General features: G+C 44.8%; 1 protein-coding gene across 1 annotated transcript in view; it reads left to right on the forward strand.

Moving 5' to 3' along the window:
* The window catches only part of LOC149275033 (adenylate cyclase type 1-like), a gene marked incomplete at its 5' end in the record, with an annotated part of 677,365 nt that overhangs the window by 566,112 nt on the left and 85,762 nt on the right, over nucleotides 1-25,491 (forward strand). Inside the window, one exon of the mRNA XM_089504957.1 lies at nucleotides 9,681-9,795. Coding sequence (XP_089361083.1) covers nucleotides 9,681-9,795 — 115 coding nt within the window. The remainder of the gene's footprint in view (nucleotides 1-9,680; nucleotides 9,796-25,491) is intronic.

Genomic DNA, 25,491 nt, shown 5'->3' on the forward strand with positions numbered 1-25,491 from the left:
CAGCAGGGGCGTAACTAGACGCCTCAGGGCCCGGGTGCGAGAATCTGTTAAGGGCCCCCCCACCCCCTCACCCCCCCCCAAAAAAACATGATTTTTACCCAACAATTTTTTTTCAACTAATTCAACAAATTCAATTTACATATTGAATCATAATCAAAGAAAAAGGGGCGCATGTACAAAGGGCATAATCCAGGGGTGTCCAAGTTTTTTCTGCAGTGGGCCACTTCATCAGAATTGTATACGTGGGAGGGCCGCACTCATTTTTCACTGTGACAAAAAATATGGCCTTTAATAAAATATGCAGATTAAAATAAAGTAAAATGACACAAAACCTTTACTCTTCCTCTCACTGATTTCTGGGCCTTGAAAGTTTTGCGACTACAAATTCAGGATTCCCTAGATTTATTCTAGGGATGAACTAAAATGAAAATTCTGGACCAAAACATTCAGGGTTCACTTAGCCAAAACCGAAAATGACCCCCACCTTTAAAAATAATAATAAAAACTCACATGTTTAATAAAAGTAGGTAACACGCAATTGGACAAAATTAGCAATATGACTTGGCATGATAGGAGTGTGATTGCTGTTAGCCTAGGCAACCAGTAAATGCTGGTACCTAGGCATGATGGGACTGTGCTCGCTGTGATTGCTGTTAGCAATCACACTCCTATCATGCCAAGTCAGCCAGTACATGCTGGTACAGGGTGGCTGTAAGTGATGTGCAGACCCCATACTGCTGGCAGCATCACTACACAAGGGGGGCAGCTAGCTAGGTTTCAGCATGTACTGGCTGACTTGGCATGATAGGAGTGTGATTGCTAACAGTAGTCACAGTCCCATCATGCCTAGGTTCCAGCACTTACACATCCATCCAGTAAATGCTGGAACCTAGGCATGATGGGACTCTGATTGCTGTTAGCAATCACACTCCTATCATGCCAAGTCAGCCAATACACGCTGGTACAGGATGGCTGTAAGTGATGTGCAGACCCCATACTGCTGGCAGCATCAATACACAAGGGGGGCAGCTAGCCAGGTTTCAGCATGTACTGGCTGACTTGGCATGATAGGAGTGTGATTGCTAACAGCAATCACAGTCCCATCATGCCTAGGTTCCAGCACTTACACATCCATCCAGTAAATGCTGGAACCTAGGCATTATGGGACTGTGATTGCTGTTAGCAATCACACTCCTATCATGCCAAGTCAGCCAGTACATGCTGGTACAGGGTGGCTGTAAGTGCAGACCCCATACTGCTGGCATTATCACTACACAAGGGGGGTAGCTGGCCAGGTTTCAGCATGTACTGGCTGACTTGGCATGATAGGAGTGTGATTGCTAACAGCAATCAGAGTCCCATCATGCCTAGGTTCCAGCATTTACTGGATGGATGTGTAAGTGCTGGAACCTAGGCATGATGGGACTGTGACTACTGTTAGCAATCACACTCCTATCATGCCTAGGTTCCAGCACTTACACATCCATGCTATCACACACACACACACACACACACACACTCATTTATTCATATAATCATTAATTCACAGATTCATTCCCTCAATCACACACACTCATTCAAACACCCTCCCCACCCCCTTACCTGCACTGCAGCTCCTCGATGCCGCTCACAGACTTCAGCAGGGGGCGCGGCCTTCCTCTGCCTTCTCTGCTAAAGCACAGAGGAAGTAGGAAGTCACGTGAACTCCGCTTCCTCCGTGCTGTCCAGAAGACCCTCCCACAAGTAAGTAGCAGGGCTTGAGGTGCGGCTCGTGTAAGATCGGTTGCCCTGGCTGCCGATCTTACGCGGGCCGCACCTCGAGGTCTCGCGGGCCGCATTTGGCCCGCGGGCCGCATGTTGGACGCCCCTGCCTTATTTAAAAAAAAAAAAAAAATACGTAAAAAAAAAAGATTTCGGGCGGCCCCTTGGCTTGGGCCCACCTGCCGCCGGGGCCCGGTCGCAGTCGCGACCCCTGCGACCCCGGTAGATCCGCCACTGGTTAGCAGTAGAAAGAAGGAAGTGCTCATGCCGTTGAGATCACCAGATCACTGGTGAGACCTCACTTGGTTAGATCAACAGTTTTTTCGTTAGATCTATCACGCAGGAGGCAGTATTCACAATCCTATTTTGTGTGCGGGGATGGGTATACATACGGGTTCCCCCCCCCTCAACTGAAATTTGGATTTTTTAATGGATTTAGGTAGATATTCGTTAGATCCGGTTAGAACAACTTTTTTTTTGTTAGATCTATAACACAGGAGGCTGTATTCACAGTCCTATTTTGTGTGCGGGGATGTTTTATTTCCTAAATGCTTTATTTCCTGCCTTTTAGCTTTGTATAGCGTTTCCAGGGCCGGCCTTAGGTGTTCAGGTACCCTGTGCAGACCACCCCCGAATTCCACGGAACAGAGGTAGAGCTCAGCGGGACATAAATTCCAAATTTCAGTTGGAGGGGCAACCCGTATGTATTCCCATCCCTTGCACCCAGAATAGGATTGTGAATACTCCCTCCTGCGTGATAGATCTAACGAAAAAAAACTATTGATCTTACTGGATCTAATGAGTATCTACCAAAATCCATGAAAAAAGTTCCAAATTTAAGTTGAGGGGGGGGCAACCCATATGTATTCCCATCCCCCACACACGAAATAGGATTGTGATTACTGCCTCCTGCGTGATAGATCTAACGAAAAAACTGTTGATCTAACCGGATCTAACGAATATCTACCAAAATCCATTAAAAAAATTCCAAATTTCAGTTGAGGGGGGCCAGCCCCCCCCTCATTAAATATGCAATATCTCAGTAATTAGACTAGATCTAAAAAAAAATTTGCCTGATCAAACCTGATCTAACGCGGAGCTATCATAATCAGTAACATTTTGTTGAAATTTTTGTTGAGGGGGGCTGGCTACGGGTTAGCCCCCCCCTGAAAAAGATTGTTAATATTGCCTATTTTACAGTAGATCTAAGGAAAAAACAGTTGATCAAACCTGATCTAACAAAGTTCTAACAAATGCAATTATCTTTTGTAAAAATTCTTAATATGGGGGGACTAACCCGAGGGAGGTGCAAAGGCACTGTCTGAGGAGTAGGGTAGGTCTTTAAAGGCAGGGCTCAACACAGGTAATTAGGTTCAGCTGTACCTGGTAATTGGGTTCAGAGTGCTCCAGATATACCACATATATGATTAAGCCATGGTTCAGACAGCAAAAAGTGGACCCTGACACATACACGTACACTGCCCTTACACACACATATACACTGCCCATAAACACATATATACCGCATTTGCTCGATTATAAGACGACCCCCCAAAATTTGAATATTAATTTAGAAAAAAAAGAAAGCCTGAATATAAGACTACCCTATATTTACTGGTAAATATTAATTCACGTGTAAAACTATTTTTTCATATTTAATATGATAAAAGGGTTTGTACCGTGTTAGCCATTGAGAAAACAGGAGAAAGGAATAGTTAAAATGATACCATTTATTGGCTAACAGAGTATAATTGCAAGCTTTTGAGACCAAGTTGTTAAGTCCCTTCCTCAGGCATTAATGAAACTAAAACAGAACTTTCAAAATACAAAAGCACAATTCATACATTAACAAAAGCTTAAAATAAACACAGAGGTATTGGGGAATTTGCTCAGCAGTAAATTAGCCAGACTAGCAGAGATCTAATAGACAGATAAGGTTCAGACAGATCATCTTTGGTCAGTTTACTCCCTGGTTAGAGGGGCCATAAAACTATATGACAGATGCCAGATCCACGAAGGTGTCAAATGTTCGCAGGAATAAATTGTTTGTAGTTAATTCGGATTGTGAGAGGATTAATGGTTTGTAATGTTATAATGGGAGATGAATTCTCTGTCTCTATTAAGGCCAGTGAGTAGGGTAGTAAACTGGCAGATAAGTTTGACCTCCCGTATTTTTCTTTCCCTCTGGGTGAGAAACGATCCCATCAGCACTAACAGCTTCACATCCCGAATGTTGTGTCCAGGCTGACAGAAATGTTCTCCAACACGTGTATCTATTTTTTTCTGGTTGATTGTATGTCCGTGGGAATGAAACCGTTTGTGCAAGGCTTGGCCTGTTTCCCCCCACATACAATGAACAACTGGAACCAAACACAGAGGATAAAAAATATTTACAGCAGTACTACGAAAGACTCCAAAAATCGCTCATCAACATAAGGAAGAAGAAATTACAGCGATTAAGACTAATTTCGGGATTTTCAACCTTTTCACTTACACACCAAACAGGGATGTACTATCTGTACTCTCTAAAGGTCTATCATTGTGCCCAACAAGACCTCTGGACAAAATAACCCTGTGCAGTGATATGGAGGAATTCTTCCGAAAACTTAGACTCAAGGAATTCTTTCATGACAAAACGGACAATGAAACCAGTGACACTATGAAAAGATACAACCAATTGACTACAAAGAAATCCACTTGGACTCCGAAACCAGGATATAACCCTACACTTGACCGATATATAGAGAGCTTTAGACACAGAGTCAACTCGGAAATATTAGAGAAACAAACCAAACAAACTGCCAACTTAACTACGAAGGAACAGAAGGCCATTAGATCACTTAAGAACAATCAAGACATTACAATTAAACCAGCAGACAAGGGAGGTGCTGTGGTTATTATGGACACTGAGGATTACATAAAAGAAGCACACAGACAACTCTCTGATGACAGACACTATGTACAACTTCAGGAGGACCCCACAATCACCTGCACCAAAACACTCAAGAAAACCATAAAATAACTGCCAACCAACATCAGGCAACAGGTGGAAGGTTTGGTGCCAACTGACCCCAAAGTGGGCTCCTTCTACATGCTCCCCAAAATACACAAAGAGGGAAACCCCGGAAGACCCATAATTTCAGGGTCTTACAGAAAACATCTCTGGCTGGCACAGTTCCTGATTGCACCATTCTTGCTACCATGGATGTAGAATCCCTCTACACCAACATTCCCCATTGTGACAGTATAGCAGCTTGCCGCAAATACCTAGAACAGGAGAACCTAGGAATGGAACCCATAACACAACTAATACAGTTTATCCTCAACCACAACTACTTCATATTTGGACAGGGCTTTTATCTCCAGAAAATGGGGACCACTATGGGCACACGAATGGCTCCACAATATGCTCAATGTTCATGGCCAAACTAGAGGAGAACTACATCTCCACCTGCCACACCAAACCACTGGTATATCTTCACTACATAGACGATATACTAATCATCTGGACTGGTAGCTAAGAGGAACTCCTCAGATTTCATGAAGACTATAATGCCTTTCATCCTAACATAAACCTGAAACTGAGCTACTCCCGCACTAACATCCAATTCCTAGACACTACCATCTACATTAAGAACAAGTCCATTCAGACTTTACTCTACAGCAAACCAACAGATAGACCAACCTATCTGAAACACAACAGCTTCCATCCCAGACATACCAAAAATCAATCATATACAGTCAAGCCATTAGATATAACCACATCTGTTCGGATCCTATGGACTGGGATAAACACCTCCAGAATCTCAGGAAGGAATTCATCAACCATGAGTACAGTACTCCCAAATACAGAAAGCCATCAAAATCCTCAGAGAAAACCTCCTGAGATACCAGCAGCCACAAAAACGAGATTGAGTACTATTAGTGGTAACCTATAATCCACAAATGGAAGCCCTGCGCAAGATCTCAAAGGAATTACAAGAACTCTTGCACACTGATGAAAGACTTCGGACAATATTTCCACATCCCCCACTGCTTTCATTCAAACAGCCCCCCAATCTCAAACAATGGATAGTGAAGAGCACCCTTCACAGGCAAACAGCAAATGGTACCTCTCCCTGCCAACAAAAGAGATGCGAGAACTGTGCATACATCCTTCCCACAGATGAAGTACAGATACCAGGCTCTCACTTACACCACAAAATCAATGGCTGCTTTAGGTGCAAATCATCTATCAACCAGAAAAAAATAGATACACGTGTTGGAGAACATTTCTGTCAGCCTGGACACAACATTCGGGATGAGAAGCTGTTAATGCTGATGGGATTGTTCCGCACCCAGAGAGAGAGAAAAATATGGGAGGTCAAACTAATCTGCCGTTTTAATACCCTACTCACTGGCCTCAATAGAGACAGAGAATTCATCTCCCATTATAACATTACAAACCATATATATACCCTGTTGCCAATATATTTTATAGTGAAAAAATTGTACCCTATGCAAGCATTTCCTTGAGCCCCGCTCCGCGCTCCCTAGCATGCAATCACTCCCTCCGCTGCCACACCAAAAAAATAAATATTTGCTGTCTGGGCCGGGCATTGATATGTTAATTGTTATGGCTGTGTGTTTCCCAATAAACTGTTCTTCACCTGGACATTAGTCTCGTCTAATGCTTCAGGGGCTCGCTATATCACTCATATCACTTTGCAGGACAATTACAGCACCGTATTTGGCTACGTTTCGGCGGGCTATCGTGCAACTACATATAGAATACAGAGCCGGTTCCTGATCCCTTCCTCGCAGTAATGTCTGGCGCTGGAAGTGGTTAACCCTTGCATTTCTGGGAGGAAGCAAAGAACGGCTGACGGGTGTACCCTGTCAGGGTACAGGGCGTCCCGTCACACACATTAACAATGTCCAAATATTAGCAATGATAGGGAGGATCAGCTTTCACTGCAAATTTAAAAGGCTGAGATTTCCCAGTGGACTGGCCGGTCTGCACAGCGCCTCTGCCAGCCACCTAATGAAATTAAAGCATGCCCAGTGCCTCAGTAACAGTAATAGGTAATAGCTAACAATGCAGAGCTTATGTCAAACATAAGGACGCTTGAGAAATAGTGACCATAATATGAGATTAATTTAGAACAGCAAATTGGTAACTCAACCCAGACACTTTTTTTTAAATTGTTTATAGAAGGGCCAACTTTGACAGGCTAATGGCTTTTATTGATTACATTCACTGGGATGGATTGTTTTCTGGACAGAACACAGAAGACGAGTTAAACTCCTTAAAGAACACATTACAGAATTAGACACATGGAAAAGTACTTACACTGCAATTAAACCCTGTTAAGGTTGAAAGGGCTCCAGGGCCAGATGATATACACCCAAGGGTATTTACAGAGTTAAGCTTAATTCTTGACAGACCACTAGTTTTGATTTTTGGGGATTCTTTCAGTTCAGGTATAGTGCAAATAGACTGGCATAAAGCAGATGTGGTGCCCAGATGTAGGAAGGGATCAGAATCTCAGTAACTACAGGCTTGTGAGCTTCACATCTGTAGTGAGAAAATTATGTGAGGGGTTGCTAAAGGCATATATTCAAGATTACATCTTGCATCAGTATATTATTAAAAGTCACCATGGGTCTTGTGAAAGATAGATGTTGTCAAACCAACCTCATTTTGGTGACAGTAGTCAGTGGAGCCCAGCTTTCTAATCACAATGTGATTAGTAAAGTAAAAAAAAAAAAAAGAAAATAAATACATTTAAAAAAAAATAAAACAAATTGGTAATACCGTATTTGCTCGATTTATAAGACGACCCTGATTATAAGACGACCCCCCAAAATCTGAATATTAATTTATGAAAAAAAGAAAAAGCCTGAATATAAGACGACTATATAGGAAAAAACTTATCAATAAATGTTAATTCATGTAAACTATGTGAACAATTGTTTGTTAATGAAAGCCACGATTGAGAAAAATATTTTATTTTTATTTCCTTTTTTTCAACCTGCCCCCCCAGTTATGCACATCTGCCCCCAGGCTTGCCACTCTGCCCCAGAAATGCCTTATACCCCATATATGCCACTGTGCCCCATGATATGCTTTTTAACCCTCTAAATGCCACTGTGCCCCATGATACGCCTTTTAACCCTCTATATGCCACTGTGCCCCATGATATGCCTTTTGACCCCCTATGTGCCACTCTGCCTCCAGAAATGCTTTATACCCCTATATGCCACTCTGGCATTTAGGGGTTAAAAGGCATATTATGGGGCAGAGTGGCATATAGAGGGTTAAAAGGCATTTCTGGTGGCAGAGTGGCATTAAGGGGGTTAAAAGGCATTTCACAGAGCACTCTGCCTCCAGAAATACCTTATGCCCCCCATTTAACACTCCCTCCCCCTCTCTCCTCCAAATTTACCGGTGCTTCTGAGTCCCCCGGTGCTTAGTCCGGGCAGCTCTACACGCTGCCCGGACTAAGCACCGGGGACTCAGAAGCACCGGTAAGTTGAGGGGGGGCATAGCACTGGAGGAATCCAGGTCCCCTGCATTTGAGTCCCCGGTGCTTAGTCCGGGCAGCGTGTAGAGCTCTACGCAAATCGCATAGAGCTCTACACTCTGCCCGGACTAAGCACCGGGGACTCAGAAGCACCGGTAAGTTGGGAGGGGGGGCATAACACAGGAGGATCCAGGTCCCCTGCATCGCTGGAAAAAACCTCGTCTTATAATCGAGCAAATACGGTATGTGAAAATAATAAAGAAATCCCTTCTTGTCCTGAAAAAGCCAATACATAACTTGTGTGTGTTCATTAAATGAGAGAGAAGAAAATTACAGCTAAACATGAGCACCGCAGAAATGTTAAAACAGCCATTGTCACGAATGACAAAAAATACATTGCATGGAAGGACATAATTGATAATATAATGCCTAATTATTTTGTTATTTATTAGAAAGTGACAGATGTAAATATCAGACATATGCAAATTCAAATTTTTGGTTCATTTTTGACCCATTCATTTTGGGACAATGAATTCCGTTTTCCTGCCCGTTTGTTTCAGACAAAAATCGGGCCCATTTTAATTTCAGGAAGATGCCTTTACTTACTCTCACTGACTGTCTCGCACCCTCTTGGACTCACACCCTCTCACACAAAGTTATCTTAGGAGAAAATGTCGGAGCTTCTGGTGACGTCCTCTCGCCGATCCACCAAGTAGAGGGAGAGGACATCACAGGAAGGTCCGCCATTTTTCCTAGCTTTTTTGCTTTCTTTTTAATGCATTTCATGGGGGTCTGGCCTCCTTTTCTGAGATTTGTACAAGTTGACAAAATCTGCAAAATTCACTTAATTTTGCATTTGTACAAATCCAAATGCACAAGTCTAGTAAATATACTAGGCAAAGTAGATCCTTTATGCAATTTCTTTCTCTAAAACAACATAAACAAAATTTTTATGTATAAACAACATGAAAGACTATTATAAAATAAGTTTCCTTGTCTTTGTAAAGGCTCAGTTGCTGTCAATAAAAGCATTAACTGATTATTAAGGTCTTGAATTAGAACATAAGACATAATTAGTGATGGTGTACAAACATTTTGACGAGGAGTTACAAATATCTAAGCTCATAATAACTAACATATGACCTTTTATTTAGTGCACTCAAAATGTACTCAATTTCGGGAGGTGGTAACATTTTTGTACACAGTAGTCTACTAAGCTGGTTTTATAGTTTTCTCCTTCAAATAAAATATTTATTTTGTTATTCATTAGAAACGACAAGGTTTGAATAATATAATTATATGCCAATATTTTGTTAAAGTGTGATGTACATGGGATAATGGTGTGCTTAACATTACTAAATTTCACAGGCTACCTACCGTTCTGTTTTGAAATGTTTGTTTTTCTATTTACAGGTGAAAAAAACAATTTATTGCCATTTAAGTACACTGGCGGATTTTGCAATAGAAATGTTTGACGTTCTTGATGAAATCAACTATCAGTCTTATAATGACTTTGTCCTGCGAGTAGGTGAGAGAATTTTGTACAACTTTTTCAAATAGAACAAACTTTAAGACAATAAATATGTCCAATACTGTTACACCTTTTTCTTATCTATCAGCAAAACTTACCATTACTTACATTCATGGATCTGGCTAGTAAGACTGACTGCCTCCGCTGACTTGTGCTCCCTTAGCCTGGAAGAACACACTATTTCCCCGCTTTCCAAGTTACTAGCCAAGACTCAGTGTACAGTATAAAATTAAGAAAGCTTTATTGTACATGGGCACGGATATATACCGTATTTGCTCGATTAAAGATTTTTTTTTTCAGAGCAAATGCTCTGTGAGAGTATGAATTAATGTGTGGATGAATTTGTGAGAATGCATTCATGAATACGTGTAAATGATTTTTGTGAATGAGTGAGAATAAATGATTGTGTGAATGAATTATGTGAATGAAAGTGTGAATTAGTGAGTGACTGTAAAATTATTTGTATGTATATGTCAGGTACTTACCATAGCCAGCGTTCCCACGCTGAAACGCTGCCTCGTGCTGCCTCTTCTCATCCCCTGCTCAGCAGCGAGCAGGCTCTCTCCAGCGACACTCCCCCACAGCTGCAGCCATAGGTTAGCAGGAGGGAGGGGGCGCTCACTCACTTGTTGCCATGGAGACGTGTCTCTCTCAAGTTGCCGGTAGACACCAGCTGTACATAGGACGTGCTCCAGCGTTGCCATAGCAACGCGTTTCATACGCTATTGTCATTTTGGCGCCAAATTTGAAAGTATTTAAATGCTTCACTCCCAGTAACCTTTGCTGAAATATCAGTTGAAGTTTGATTCCTATACTGAAGCGTTCTCTGTTTTTTGACCCTTGGTGTATCAGACCCTATTTACGTATTTACCCTTGCCTCGCATCTTGCCTCGTTGGAATGGTTTCTGCTATTAGGAACCCTCTCGCTTAACAGCTCGCTTATTGATCGTGACAGTATACTTCAGCCATTACTATGGTTCCTGCAGGCCTCGAAGCCACACTCTCAGACATAAACCAAAAGATGGAAAAGCTGACCCAAATGATGATGGACATGCAAGCTCAATATGGCAATCTTCATAATGAAGCAGCTGCTCCTATTAACCCTTCTCCACCACCTGCTCCCTCCTTTGCGGCATTAGAGTCAGGATCACACGTTTCATTATCATCCAAATTAATTGGAGACCGTAAGACCTTCCATGGGTTTATAACAAATTGCGAGCTCATGTTTTCTGGTAAACCATAATTCTGACTCCGTGAAGATGGGTGATTCTGTTGATGAAGGGTGAACCGGCAAATTGGGCACATCGTTTATTATCGTCAGATGATCCTGTTATTCATAATTACAACTGCTTTGTCGCTGCTTTGTCCCCTTTATACAATGACCCGCATCACCACTCCTCAGCATGTTTAGCTATCAGAAGCTTATCACAAGGCCGCCGTCCAGTAGAAGAGTACATTACAGAGTTTCGATGAATCGCTACTGATACCAAATGGAACAAATACGCCCTCACCAGGGGCGGGCTGGGCCGGGGGGCAGGGGGGCAAATGCCCCCCAGGCCGCCCTGGATCTACATCAAACGGCCGCACGGCCGCAGCATCCACGGTGGGCCAGCAGAAGTGGCCAGCACACGGAGATGCCATTGCAGCCGATGTGGCTGTGACTCTTAAAGCGGCGGTAAGACACGCTGGCCACTTTAAAATCATTAAGCGGCCAGCGTGCCTGCACAGTGCCGCCCAGTGTCCTGTTCCGTGTGACTCCACCCCCTTGAGCGGCACGTCACATCAATCAATGTGGTGGGCCACTCTGCGTCCCTTACGGGAAGCAGAATGGAGAACCCGCAGGGACGCCAAAATAAAAGGATTCCCTCCCGCCTGCCTCCGAGCCACAGATGGCTCAATCCAGGGGAGCGCTCTCAGAGGCACCAACGCAGAGTCAGCCTCCAGGGACACCCACAGCTTATGGGCCGGACCATAACTCCACTCCAGGGTACGTAATAAATGGCAGGCAGAGTAGTAACTGTGTAAACAGGGAAGACCCAGGCCCCCTGCTCCCTTAGGTCTCTGCAGCAGTGTCAACGCGAGCCTCGGAGACCTCCCAGCCCAGATAAAGGAAAGGAACATAGATCGTAGCGAGGAGAAGAATGCACTAGGTAAAGTTATCGTCAACGCCTGGAGGAAGTACAGCACCCTGGGGAGTATGTTCATTTTAAGAGCGTTAACCCTACCCATCCAGGAGATGAACAGGGAACCCCACGAGCGAAGGTCCTTCCGAATCGAATCGAGGAGGGGAGGGAAGTTAAACCTATACAGGAGGGAAACATCATCCGTCAACCAAATACCTAAATGTTTCATCTTCTGGAAACACCAGCGGAACGGGAAGGAGGGGGCCAACGAATCCACCTCCACCCTAGAAAGGGACACATTCAAAATCTCAGACTTCGAGAGATTGAGTTTCAAGTTAGAAAGACTGCCATACCTATGAAACTCGTCGAGCAACACAGGGAGGGATACACGGGGATTCGTAAGCACGAATAACATATCGTCTGCAAAGGCAATGGTTTTATGATGAAGGCCACCACAAACAACACCTGTAATATCCAGATTAACCCGGATGGCTTCCAGAAAGGGCTCCAAGGAAAGGACAAAGAGCATGGGAGACCCTGCCTGGTACCATTGGAAATGGGAAAGGCGGCCGATAGCGCACCATTAATGCGGATCCTGGCCGACGGGGAAGCATACAAAGCAGATACCCATCCCAGCATATGCGGGCCGAGCCCCAACGCAGCCAGCACTTCCAACATAAACGTCCAATCAAGCCGATCAAACGCCTTTTCGGCGTCAGTGGAGAGCAAGATAGCCTTAGTACCGGAGCGCTTAATCAGATGGATCAGGTTCACCGCCCGAAGGGTCCCGTCTCTACACTCCCTACCAGGCACAAACCCCGATTGGTCAGGATGCACCAAGCCCGGGAGACACCTCCCCAAGCGTAAAGCCAGAATCTTAGAGAAAAGTTTGAGATCGACGTTCAACAGGGAGATAGGTCTATAGTTGCCACATACCTCAGCATCTCTACCCTCCTTAGGAATAACAGAGATCGTAGCCGCCAATGTGTGAGGGTGAAAGCTTGCGCCCTCCAGGATAGAGTTAAACACCTTAATCAACTGAGGCCCGAGAATCCCGAGGAAAGCCCTATAGTAACCCAGAGAGAGACCGTCTGGTCCCGGGCACTTCCCAGGCTTAGTGAGCTTAAGTGCAATAGTCAAGTCCGCCAGAGAAATCGGAGCTTCCAGTTGTGCAGAGTCGGCTGGGGACAAACGGCGCGACAAGTAACGCGACAGGTACCGGCGAATAACTAACCTACGATTCTCAACCTCTCCAGGATTGTCATGCGTGGGAGATCGATTATAGAGGGAGGAGTAAAAAGCCACAAACTCCTCAGCTATAGAAGAAGGGAGATATCTCATAGAACCTGACGGTGAGCGTATTTTGGGTATGTAGGACATCTGACGTTGGCGAGGGAGGGCACGGGCCAGGTATTTCCCTTGCTTATCTCCGTGTTCGTAAAACAGGGCTTTAAGTTTACCATAGTGCCGCTGAGCCTGACTGTGAAGGATAGAGGCTAGATCCGCCCTAAGTTCAAGAAGGCGCCCAAAGTCCCCATCCTGCAGCGTATCTTTATGGACCGTTTCAAGATCCGCTATCTGCCTATAAAGATCACTAAGCTTCTGCGTATAAGCCTTCTTTCTTTCCGCACCCAACTGAACGAATCTACCACGAACCACACATTTATGCGCCTCCCAAATCGTAGGGAGAGGCACATCAGGAGTCACATTAGTGAGAAAGTAGTCACTAAGAGTCGTAGACACCGAGTCCAAAGCGTCCACATTGGACAGCAGGGACTCGTTCAACCTCCACGAAGTCTGAGTGGGTCGTTGCAACGGGGACGCAAGAGTCAATGTCAAAGGGGCGTGGTCAGACCACGTCATCGAGCCATACCTGGCCGCCTTCAAAAGAGATAGGTGATAATGGGTAAGAAAAAGGCAATCTTTACGCGAATACGTAATTCTAAATTCTAATTCATAATCTATATTCTTCTATCTATAATCCATAATATAAGTAATTCTTCTAATATTTATTATATAACATAATATAATAAATTCTAATTCATAATCTATATTCTATCTATAATCCATAATATAAATAATTCTAATCTATTAATAATATTATATAACTTAACCTCACTTTATTTTAGTGAGCTTGAGAGCGTCTGCCTAGAGTTAGACTAGAATACTAAGGAATATAGCTTTAGGCTTAGCATAGTAGTAGGCTAGGCTCTTAGGCCCGTGTAAATTCAAATTAAAATACTGCTAGTTAATATAGTTAATCTTGAGTTAATAATTTAAATAACTTGAGCACTTTGGCAGATTGCACACAACAGCACAGTGCAGTTGTGCATAGTTTTACCTTTTCAGCAATAGCACTGAAGAGAACTTCCTCTAATTTTTTTGTCTTTAATTTTTTTATCCCCTTTTTTTTTTATATTTTTTTTTATATAGTTTTTTTAAACACTATACTACACACACAACACAAAATTTGAAATGGATCCCTAAGGAGGGACAAGCTCCATCTACCACCACCACCAGCAGCACCACCACCAGCACCAGTTCTAAGATGCAGCCTTTGCTAAGCAAAGTAGGCCAAGTTCTCGCTTATCATTTGGGGAAGCATTGCTTGAAGGATCATCAAGTAAAGGAAAGGCACCAAAAGCAGGCAGTAGTAGTGCTGCTAGGCCCACAAGCTCTATGGTTTTTTACGGAAAGCATGTTCAAAGTTAAAGGGTAGCACAACTAGTACTTCTACTAGCCCAGTGAGTAAAAAGAAGTGCCTTTTGCCCCAAGCAGCATCTTCCCCATCCACATGCAAGGTACCAAGCAGAGCCAAATAAGCAGCAAGACTCAGAGGGGTTTTCCCAAACCAAAGCGATCTCATTCCTTCGTAGGGTGGCCGTGGTACTACAACAACAACTAGTACTATCTCCAGAGAGAGTGGAAAAACCCCAACAGCTGCTTCTGAGCCAATAGCAGCAGCAGCTAGTGCTGGCAGCCAGAGACCAAGGTCAATGTCCAAACAGCAGGCCAATAAAGTAACGCAACTTATTGGTCAGTTCATTGCTGTTGGAGGGGCATCCTTCTCCATGATTGAAGGGGAGCCTTTCAAACAATTGATGGCGGCTGTGGCTCCACAATATACAGTTCCGTCACGTTCCACTTTCAGCAGGAACATTGTCCCCTCATGGTCCTATGTTTCAGCAGTGAAAGAGGAGCTTTCCAAGGCTGCTGGTCAGTCTGTTCATTTCACTACAGATTTGTGGAGTGCACCTAGTGGGCAGCATGCCTTTCTTTCTTTGACAGCATACTGGTGGCAGCCCGGTGTGCCCAAGGAAGCTGCTGCAGCAGGCTACCGATCATTCCTTCTCCATGCAGAAGTGATGGATGAAAAGCACACTTCCCAAAATATTCTGCATGCAATGAGGCCTTTGGATGGGAGCAGAGGCAGGCACCAATGTTGAAGTTGGTTTTGTGGTAACTGACGGAGGTGCCAATATGGTGAAAGCGCTGCGAGATGGTCATATTGTTGGTGTGCGCTGTGCAGCCCACATCATCCATCTTGTAGTGAAGGCAGCAATGTCAGAAGGAACTAATGTAGCAGCAGTAGTTCTGTCCCGCTGCAGAAAGATCGCTGGGCACTTTCACCATAGTGTTAAGGCTAGCCAACTTTTGAGGGAAGAGCAAGAGAGGTCAGGTCTTCCCGTACACTGCCTACGACAGGCTGTCAGTACGCGGTGGAACTCCACTTTAGACATGCTGGAGAGGATTTTGGAGCAGCAGAGGGCAATCCATAATCTTGCCTCAGAGCATAATACTGGCATTACATATCCATTGAATAGGGAGGATTGGACAGTGATCGCCCAGCTAGTGGCAGTCCTTAAACCATTCAGGGATGCCACTGAAAATTTAAGATCAAACACTGCCAGTCTGGCCCAGGTAATCCCAGTGTTCTCCCATCTAGGCAGCAAGATGGATGTGTTCCTTGGAAACCGTGAGGCTGTTCAAGGTGGCACTCTACATCCTGACGTAGCAGCCATAGTCAGGAAGCTGAAGGATCTGCTAAAAGTACACCTTCGCAAACGAATGGAAGAGAGTCCCGAAATGATGCTAGCGTCCCTTTGCGATCCAAGAATTAAGGGAAAACTAGCAATGAAATTCAATGTTCTCAGTAGCTACCGGGAGCAATTGGTTAACAAGGTGCATGACTGGCAGCATAAAATGGGAATGCTGTCCGAGGAGGGAGAGGTGCAGGAGGAGGAAGAGATAATGTGGTCTGCTACTCCTAGCAGCAGCATCAGCAGCAGTGCCACAAGCATCACAACACAGCTGAGTGGAGCAGCTGCGTTTTGGGAAGAGGCACTTGGGAGTATAGTTGGACCATCTGACAGAGCTAGCAGCAGAAAGGAGAGTAGTGCTGCTGAAATGGTCAAACTTTACCTCTGTGAAGTTCCTTCTGTTCCTCATGTGTTGCGCAGCAGCTACTATCATGTCCGCCAACCACTGTTCAAAGTGAGCACGTGTTTTCTATGACTGGAAACATACTGAGTCCACAGCGCTCACGCATGGCACCTCATCTGATGGAGCAGATTGCCTTTCTTAAATTCAATCTGCCCAAGTTGGGTTACCCAGCTCTTAGCTTGGAAAGTTAATTTTCTTTCTCTAATGTTCAAGGTAGTTTCTCCCCCTGGTTGCACGTCTTTGTGGTGTGGCAACGTCTGCTACCTCCGCCGGTGTAGCCAATTTACGCTAGGGCCTAGTGTCTGAGTTCTGTAAGTCCGCTCCCAAACGCCTAGGACTGACAGTCTTTGATGCTTTGCCCTGGGGTGAAACAGGTGAGCGGGTCGTCAATTGCCCACTCATTCACCTTTCCCAATGCTGCTGCTGCTGGTGGTGGTGGGGGTGCCAGCATCTTTTGCCAGTTCGCTTCCTGGCTAGTGTCATGCCTCAAATGTCCCTAATGGTAAGGGTAGTTTCTCCCCCTGGCTGCGTCTGTTTGCGGTGTGGGAACGCCTGCTACCTCCGCCGGTGTAGCCAGCTTACGCTAGGGCCTTGTGTCTGAGCTCTGGAAGTCTGCTCCCAAACGCCAAGGACCGACAGTGTTTGGATGCTTTGCTCTGGGGTGAAACAGGTGAGCGGATCACCAATTGCCCACTCATTCGCCTTTCCCAATGCTGCTGCTGCTGGTGGTGGTGCCAGCGTCTCTTCTCTGCCAGTTCGCTTCCTGGCTAGTGGCATGCCTCAAATGTCCCTAATGGTAAGGGTAGTTTCTCCCCCCTGGCTGCATCTGTTTGTGGTGTGGCAACGCCTGCTACCTCCGCCGGTGTAGCCAGCTTACGCTAGGGCCTTGTATCTGAGCTCTGGAAGTCCGCTGCCAAACGTCTAGGACTGACAGTGTTTGGATGCTTTGCTCTGGGGTGAAACAGGTGAGTGGGTCGCCAATTGCCCACTCATTCGCCTTTCCCAATGCTGCTGCTGGTGGTGGTGCCAGCGTCTCTTCTCTGCCAGTTCGCTTCCTGGCTAGTGGCATGCCTCAAATGTCCCTAATGGTAAGGGCAGTTTCTCCCCCCCTGGCTGCGTCTGTTTGCGGTGTGGCAATGCCTGCTACCTCCACCGGAGTAGCCAGCTTACGCTAGGGCCTTGTGTCTGAGCTCTGGAAGTCCGCTGCCAAACGTCTAGGACTGACAGTTGTTTGGATGCTTTGCCCTGGGGTGAAACAGGTGAGTGGGTCGCCAATTGCCCACTAATTCGCCTTTTCCATTTTTAATGCTGCTGGTGGTGGTGCCAGCGTCTCTTCTCTGCCAGTTCGCTTCCTGGCTAGTGTCATGCCTCAAATGTCCCTAATGTTCAAGGTAGTTTCTCCCCCCTGGCTGCCTCTGTTTGCGGTGTGGCAACGCCTGCTACCTCCGCCAGAGTAGCCAGCTTACTCTAGGGCCTAGTGTCTGACATTTGGAAGTCCACTCCCAAATGTCAAGGACTGACAGTCTTTGGATCCTTTGCTCTCGGGTGAAACAGGTGAGTGGGTCGCCAATTGCCCACTTATTCGCCTTTTCCATTTCCATTTCATTTTTTCTGTCTGATACACAACCTACCAAACATAACACATAACACACATAACACACCCGTACAATTCACAAATCACAAGGACCTTTCCTCCTGTTATTTGCCCTGGCCTTCACTTCTACACTCACTAGCATTAACGCTATAACTCACACTTCACCCTATAACATTTTTCCATCCACATACCTGCCAACAGACCCAACTTTTTCAGGGACAGTCCTGCTTTTTTCCTGTCCCATCAAATTTAGCTAAACTAGGTATGCTAGTGCACATAGGTATAGCTGGGTAGGGTAGCACTACAACATTAAATAAATTTAATAAAGTAAATAATAAATATAACTTTAAAATAAAAGTTAAATTATTATTTAGACATAATACATCTCTAACCAAAACAGTGCACTGCTAATAATCTTAAACATAACTCTAAGCTACTTCTTAGGTCTTGTCCAACATTTTTCCATTCACATACCTGCCAACACACCCAACATTTTCGTGGACAGTCCTGCTTTTTTCCAGTCCTGTTCCAGTTGGGTTGTTGCAAAGTATGCCATTATAAATAGGTAGCAAATGTTAGGCATGTATTAAAAGTGGTCCAAAATCGATTTAAAATGTAAAATAATCCCTATTCTTTTATTAAACATCTATGGATGTGTGACTGTGTATGATAAAAAGGAGGCCAAGTTCCTTGGAGCATTTGTCTAGGTCTCAGACAAGACAACTGCTCGGAGGAACTTGGCCCTCAGTTTCTGTCAATGTGTATTGTGTACAGTACACCTCGGTACGTGTGTGCAACTCTATTGGTCGTTTCGGCAGGGGGCTCGCCTGCCATCAACGAATGAAGTGCATTCTGCAGTTCTGCAATTCATTTGTTGATGCCAGACCAGCCCCCTTTCCAGCGACCAATAGAGTTGCACACACGTACCTTTGCGGCGCGAACGCATCTGCTGCTCCTGCTGCTGCTCCGATGTGTTCTTAACCCCGTATTAACCCCTTCTACGCAGCCGGGAGGAAAACGAAGATGAAACGAGCACGAAGAATGTCCACGAAGATTCGCCCGAAAAGAAGACAGGAACGGGCGAATATTCGCGGAATACGAAGATTTGTTTTTCCCCCGAAGACGAGCACGAAGACGAACACGAAGAGCCCCCTGGTGCCCAAGTCTAGTTTGTATGTGATCTATACATGCAAGTGCTGTTTATATGTGTTTGATCTATAGTTCACAGGGAGGACGGAAAGGAGAGGTATGGCTCAGTGAATAAAAGACAAAGGGACTGGGAATGATTGCAGGGAAGAGGACCTCTCAAAGTCATGGTCAGGGTGAGAAGGAGGTGGGACTGCACTGACTACTACAGTCTTCCCCTAATCTGCAGTCAGTGTGGCAATTTTTTTTTTTTGGTGTGGTAGTGGAGGGAGTGATTGCATGCTAGGGAGAGTGGAGCAGGGCCCAAGGATATGCTTTCTGGAGTCCAATTTTTTCAATATTAAAAAAAAAATGTTTTTGTTATAGAAAATTAGCTATTTTTTTCATTGTATTTAATTTATATTATTGTTTCCATTGTTTCCAGTTATATATTACTGTACTTGTTTGCACTTGCACATAAACTATCTTTAATGAAAGCTAGATGTTTGTTACAAGATATTTTTTCCTTTCTTTTTTTTTTGGCACCAGAGGAGTAGTCTGCACAGGGCGCCAGAACACTTAAGGCCAGCTCTGGATACATTTATGGTTGTCTTGCTAGATGATATATTGATCTTTTCATCTACCCTTCAAGAGCTTGTACGCCAGGTTCTTACATGTTGCCATACCCATCGTTTGTTTACCAAATTAGAAAATTGCCAGTTTGAAACAAATCATATAGACTTTTTGGGATTTTGTATTTCGTCCAAAGCCATTGACATGGACACAACCATAGTAAAGGCCATTGAACAATGGCCACAGCCTCACTCACGTAAAGATGTACAACGATTAATTGGATTCGCTAACTTTTATAGGCGTTTCATCCGTAATTTTTCCAAGATCGTCCTTCCTCCTACTCTTACCTCCAAGACTACCAAATTCTTATGGAGTATGGAGGCCGAGGAGGCTTTCACCACTCTTAAACAAAGATTTACCTCTGCTCCTATACTAGTGCATCCTAATTCTGATCTGCCTTTCATTGTGGAATAGACGCCTTTACAGTAGTGGTGGGTGCTATCCTTTCTCAAAGACAAGGACCTAAAAATCTACTTCACCCTATAGCATTTTATTCTCGCAAACTATCACCGTCTGAAAGGAATTACGACATAGGTGATCGAGAATTGCTATCACTAAAGTGTGCACTAGAAGAATGGAGACATCATCTCGAGGGATCACGACATCCGTTTGTTATCTTTACCGATGTTACCTTGCCGGCGGTTCCAGCGTTGCCGCGAGCAGGGGAGCCGAGACGCAGCCCGCGCGTTCAGCCCCCTGCTCATTCTGTTCGCGGGAAGACGCGTTGTGGTCCGTCCAGCCGTTAGACGCGCGCCCCCGTGTGGTGATCTAAGGTTAGACGGGACGCGCGTCTCAGCAGCATGAGAGCCGTTCGCGCATGCGCGAACGGCTATCTCATGAATATTTATGCCGCGTCTTAAAGGGGTACTTATCTCTTTTCCTCCTCCCCCTAATTTAGGGGGTAGGAGGATCCTGAGCTAGAGGACTATTTAAACCTTCAGTCTGCATGTACCCCTTGCCTGTGATAGTGCCTTTATTGCCTTCACTAGCGTTCCAGAATCTTATTTGCCTTTTCGTTGCCTGAACTTTGCTTGAACCTGACCATCCGTTGTTTGCTGCCTGCCCTGACCTCTGCTCGTGACCCCGACTATCCGTTGTCTGCTGCCTGCCCCGACCTCTGCTCGTGACCCCGGCTATCCTTTGTTTGCTGCCTGTCCTGACCTCTGCTTGTGACCCCGACTATCCGATTGCCAGCTCCTAGTACCATCTGGTTATTCCTGTACTGCTCGTCATCACCGCTTGGGGGCGCCTTTCCTTGTACTGCAGCGTGGATCCACAGCCTGAACCACCGTTAGTGACAACCGACCACCGTCATCTGAAATATCTTCAACGAACCAAAAGGCTACGTCCTCGTCAGGCGCGATGGTCTCTTTTTTTTTTTACCCAATTTAATTTTCACATAACTTACAGTAGTAGGCTGATGCTTTATCTCGCCAATATGTCAATGAACCTGATGACCCCAACGCCACACAACCAAATAATTCCACTGAAACATTTTTTGGTCACCAAAAAAGATTTTATAAGCTCCCTGCAGGACTATTTCCAATTCAGAACTCATCGTCCTACGGTCCAACCTTTGGAGAGAAGAAGAGGACTCTTTTATCATCAAAATAGACTAGTAATACCTCCACCTTTTGTGAAAGACACTCTCCGTATCTGCCATGATGCTCCGTTGGCAGGGCACCCAGGAATATCAGGAACACTCAGCTTGCTTCGCCATCGGTTCTGGTGGCCTTAAATGGTGACGAATGTAACAGAATATGTGAACTCATGCCAAGTTTGCGCAAGAAACAAAACTTCACACCAACGCCCTCCGGGATTTTTACAAATTATTCTCACACCTCAATCTCCATGGTCTTCTGTGTCAATGGACTAGAATAGAAGATTTACCCTTATCTAACGGACATAATACTATGATGGTTGTTGTAGACAGACTGACCAAAATGGCGCATTTTATACCACTCAAACAACTTCCTTTGGCAACTGAGACATCTAAAATATTCATAAAATAATTTTTTTCAGTTACATGGAGTCCCTCTTCAAATACTAACTGACTGAGTTCTCAATTTACTTCAAAATTCTGGAAGTCATTTTGTAAAGTATTGAAAATTGAACCGAGGATACCTTATCCCAGAAAGGCTGTATCACTGAGCATGACCACCAGATGTGGTAAAGGGAGCCTAGGGAGTTGTGGCATCGCCAGCACGTGGGGGGAACTTGGGGAAGAAACCTATGAAGGTCAACGGGAACTTTATACCATCGGGTCACAAGTTTAAAGAGAGTTTCCTGCACTCTGCTAGAGACGGTTCCCTTGTGAGCAATCAAAAGCATCCGCTCCCATTCCTCAAGGGAAAGGGAGATCCCGAGGTCCCCCTCCCAAAGACTGAAATAATAGGGCTTAGTGTGGATCGCCGGCGCAATCTGGATTGCATAGAGGGCAGAGAGAAGGTGCGGAGGTACCTTGTCCGCCAGACACAATTTCTCAAACGCAGTAGGGGCACGCGATCCACCAGCAAGCGCGCCGGAGGACATCAGGAAGTGCTTGATCTGGTGGTACAGGAAGACAACCTGAAAAGGGTTGGACGCAAGGCCCGTCAAGTCCTCCAGCGGCCGAAAGACGGAGCCCTGAGTCAGGTGGTACACCCTAAGAACGGAGACAGAGGGAGGGTGGAGGGGCGACACTCTGCCAGCCTCCCCACCCGGCGAGAAGTCCGGATGGCCCGAAATAGGAAACAGAGGGGAGGGAGCCGGCGAGATGCCGCCAAGCCGCACAGCATTCTGGAATACTTTCAAGGTAGGCGTAATTAATGGATGAGCCACCAGAGAGACAGAGCGTTGTGGGTCTGCGATCCAGGGGAGAACCGCAAGGGGACACGAAAGCGCCGCAGCCTCAACCTGAAGCCAGGGCCGACTGGAGCCGACAGTCCACTCGACCACCCGACGCAGATGGGCAGCCCTCCAATATAGTTCCAGGTCGGGAAGACCCAATCCCCCAGACGTCTTGGGCCGCGTCAAATAAGAGAAGGAAAGCCGTGCAGGCTTACCCCTCCATATATAGCGGATGAAGGCACTGTGACATTTTCGAAAATAAGAGCGGGGAAGGAAAATGGGTAACGTTTGAAAAAGATAGAGGAAACGCGGAAGAACATTCATTTTCAGGACACTCACCCTGCCAAACCACGACACATGGGGGAATGCCCATTTAGTCAGGTCGGCATGGAGAGTCGCCAAAAGAGGATCAAAATTCAGGGCCTTAATTTTACGCAGATCCGAAGGAATAAGGACGCCAAGGTATTTTATGAAGTCCCCCTTCCAACGAAAGGGCATCGTAGAGCGAATATGATGGGAGACATCCGGCGGAAGATGGAACCCCATTATCTCGGACTTGGACAGGTTGATTTTGTAATTGGAAAGGCGCTGGAACTGATCAAGCAAGGACAACAGCGCAGGGAGTGAACGATTCGGATCAGATAGCGTCACGAGGACGTCATCCGCAAACAACGAGATCACCTGGGAGTGACCCGCAATGTCAATGCCCGTAATCTCCGGATGGGAGCGCACCGCCTCAGCAAAAGGTTCAACTGCCAGGAGAAACAGGAGAGGAGAAAGCGGACAACCCTGACGCGTACCGTTGGACAGGGTAAATCCCTCGGACTGAATACCATTGACAGCAGCGAGCATGGTCTCTCCAGTGACACGCCCCCGCAGCTGCAGCAGGAGGGAAGGGGCGCTCACTCACTTGTTGCCATGGAGATGCGTCTCTAGTTGCCGGCAGACACCAGCTGTACGTAGGACGCGCTCCAGTGTTGCCATGGGAACACGTTTCATATGCTGATGTCATTTTGGGGCCAAATTTCAATGCTTCACTCCCAGTAACCTTTGCTGAAGTATCAGTTGAAGTTGGATTCCTATACTTTCCTCGTATCTTGACTCTGTCTCTGATCGTCCCCGTTGTACCTCGCCTGGATTTCCTTGTGTGGATTGGTTTCTGCTCGCTTATTGATCGTGACATAGTTACATAGGCTGAAAAAAGACATGCGTCCATCAAGTTCAGCCTTTCCTATATCTGTTGCTGTTGATCCAAAAGAAGGCAAAAAACCCCAGTTTGGCTTTTTCCAATTTTGCACTAACCAGGGAAAAAATTCCTTCTTGGCCTCAAAATGGCAGTCAGATTTCTCCTTGGATCAATAAGCCGTTTCACCATAATTACAGATTATATCCCTGAATATTATGTTTTTCTAAGTATCCATCCAGTTGTAGTTTAAACGTCTGTACAGACTCAGATAAAACGACCTCTGCAGGCAGAGAATTCCACATCCTTATTTTCCTTACTGTAAAAAACCCTTTCTTCTGCCTTAAACTAAATCTCCTTTCTTTCAGTCTAAACGCGTGACCACGTGTCCTATGCATAGTCCTGTTTATGAACAGATTTCCACACATAGTTTATATTGGCCCCCGAATATTTTTATATAATGCTATCATATCCCCTCTGAGGCACCGTTTTTCTAAACTAAACAGATTTAAATTTGTTAACCTTTCTTCATAAGTATAGTGCTCCATTCCTTTTATTAATTTTGTAGCCCCCCTCTGCACCCTTTCTAGTGCTATGATATCCTTCTTTAGAATAGGTGCCCAAAATTGCACAGCATATTCAAGGTGCGGCCTTACCATTGATTTATAAAGAGGCAAAATTATATCTTTATCCCGCAAATTGATGCACCTTTTTATACACGACAGTTTGTTGTCTATAACAATTCCCAAATCCTTCTCATTTGTCGATACCCCTAATTAGGGTGTAGGTTGCTTGTGCGTTCCGTACCCCTAAGTGCATAACTTTACATTTATCTACATTGAATTAATATATACTGAGGAAAAATAGTCATTTAAAGTTTCTGCTTTTTCCTGGTCCTCCTTAACTAGCACTCCCTTCTCTGTTTTTATTGAACCTACATTTTCTTTTTTTGTTTTTTTAGAATTTATGTACTTAAAGAATTTTTTGGGGTTAGTTTTGCACTCTTTGGCAATCACCCTCTCATTTTCTAGTTTAGCCCATCTAGTCACCTCTTTGCATGCTTTATTGGCTTCCTTATATCTTACATAGGATGCCTCTGATTCGTCTGATTTAAATGCTGTAAAAGCCATTTTCTTATTTTTCATTTTCTGCTTACCGTCCCCACTAAGCCACATCGGTTTCAATTTGTTTCTTTTATATTTGTTTCCTAGTGGTACATACTGAGAAGTGTACCTTGCTAATATTTGTTTGAAAATACTCAATTTTTCCTCAGTGTTTTTATCCCTGAAGAGTTTATGCCAGTCAATAAGTTGTAAAGCTGCCCTTATCTAATTGAAATTGGCCTTCTTAAAATTATATGTTTTAGTATTCCCCATGGGCAATTTCTTTTTTGAGATTATTTCAAAAGAGACCATATTGTGATCACTATTACCCAAGTGCTCACCCACTTGAATGTTAGACACAAGATCAAGATTGTTTGTTATCACCAGATCCAGACAAGTATCCTTTCTAGTTGGTGCTTGTACCAGTTGTGACATGAAGGTGTCATTTAACAGGTTTTAAAAACCTCAATTCCCTTGCAGAACACACAAAAGGAAATGGAAACCGTCCCTTACAAAAAATACTGCAGTTTTTCTGAAGTAATACTGCAGTTTTTTGGACATGAAAAAACTTTTTCATGTCCAAAAAACTGCAGTATTACTTCAGAAAAACTGCAGTATTTTTTGTAAGGGACGGTTTCCATTTCCTTTTTTTTGCCCCAA

This window comes from Sceloporus occidentalis, unplaced genomic scaffold (assembly GCF_023333645.1).
Source record: "Sceloporus occidentalis isolate IW3139 unplaced genomic scaffold, rSceOcc1.0.p SCAF_301, whole genome shotgun sequence".
Classification (NCBI taxonomy): Eukaryota; Metazoa; Chordata; class Lepidosauria; order Squamata; family Phrynosomatidae; genus Sceloporus; species Sceloporus occidentalis.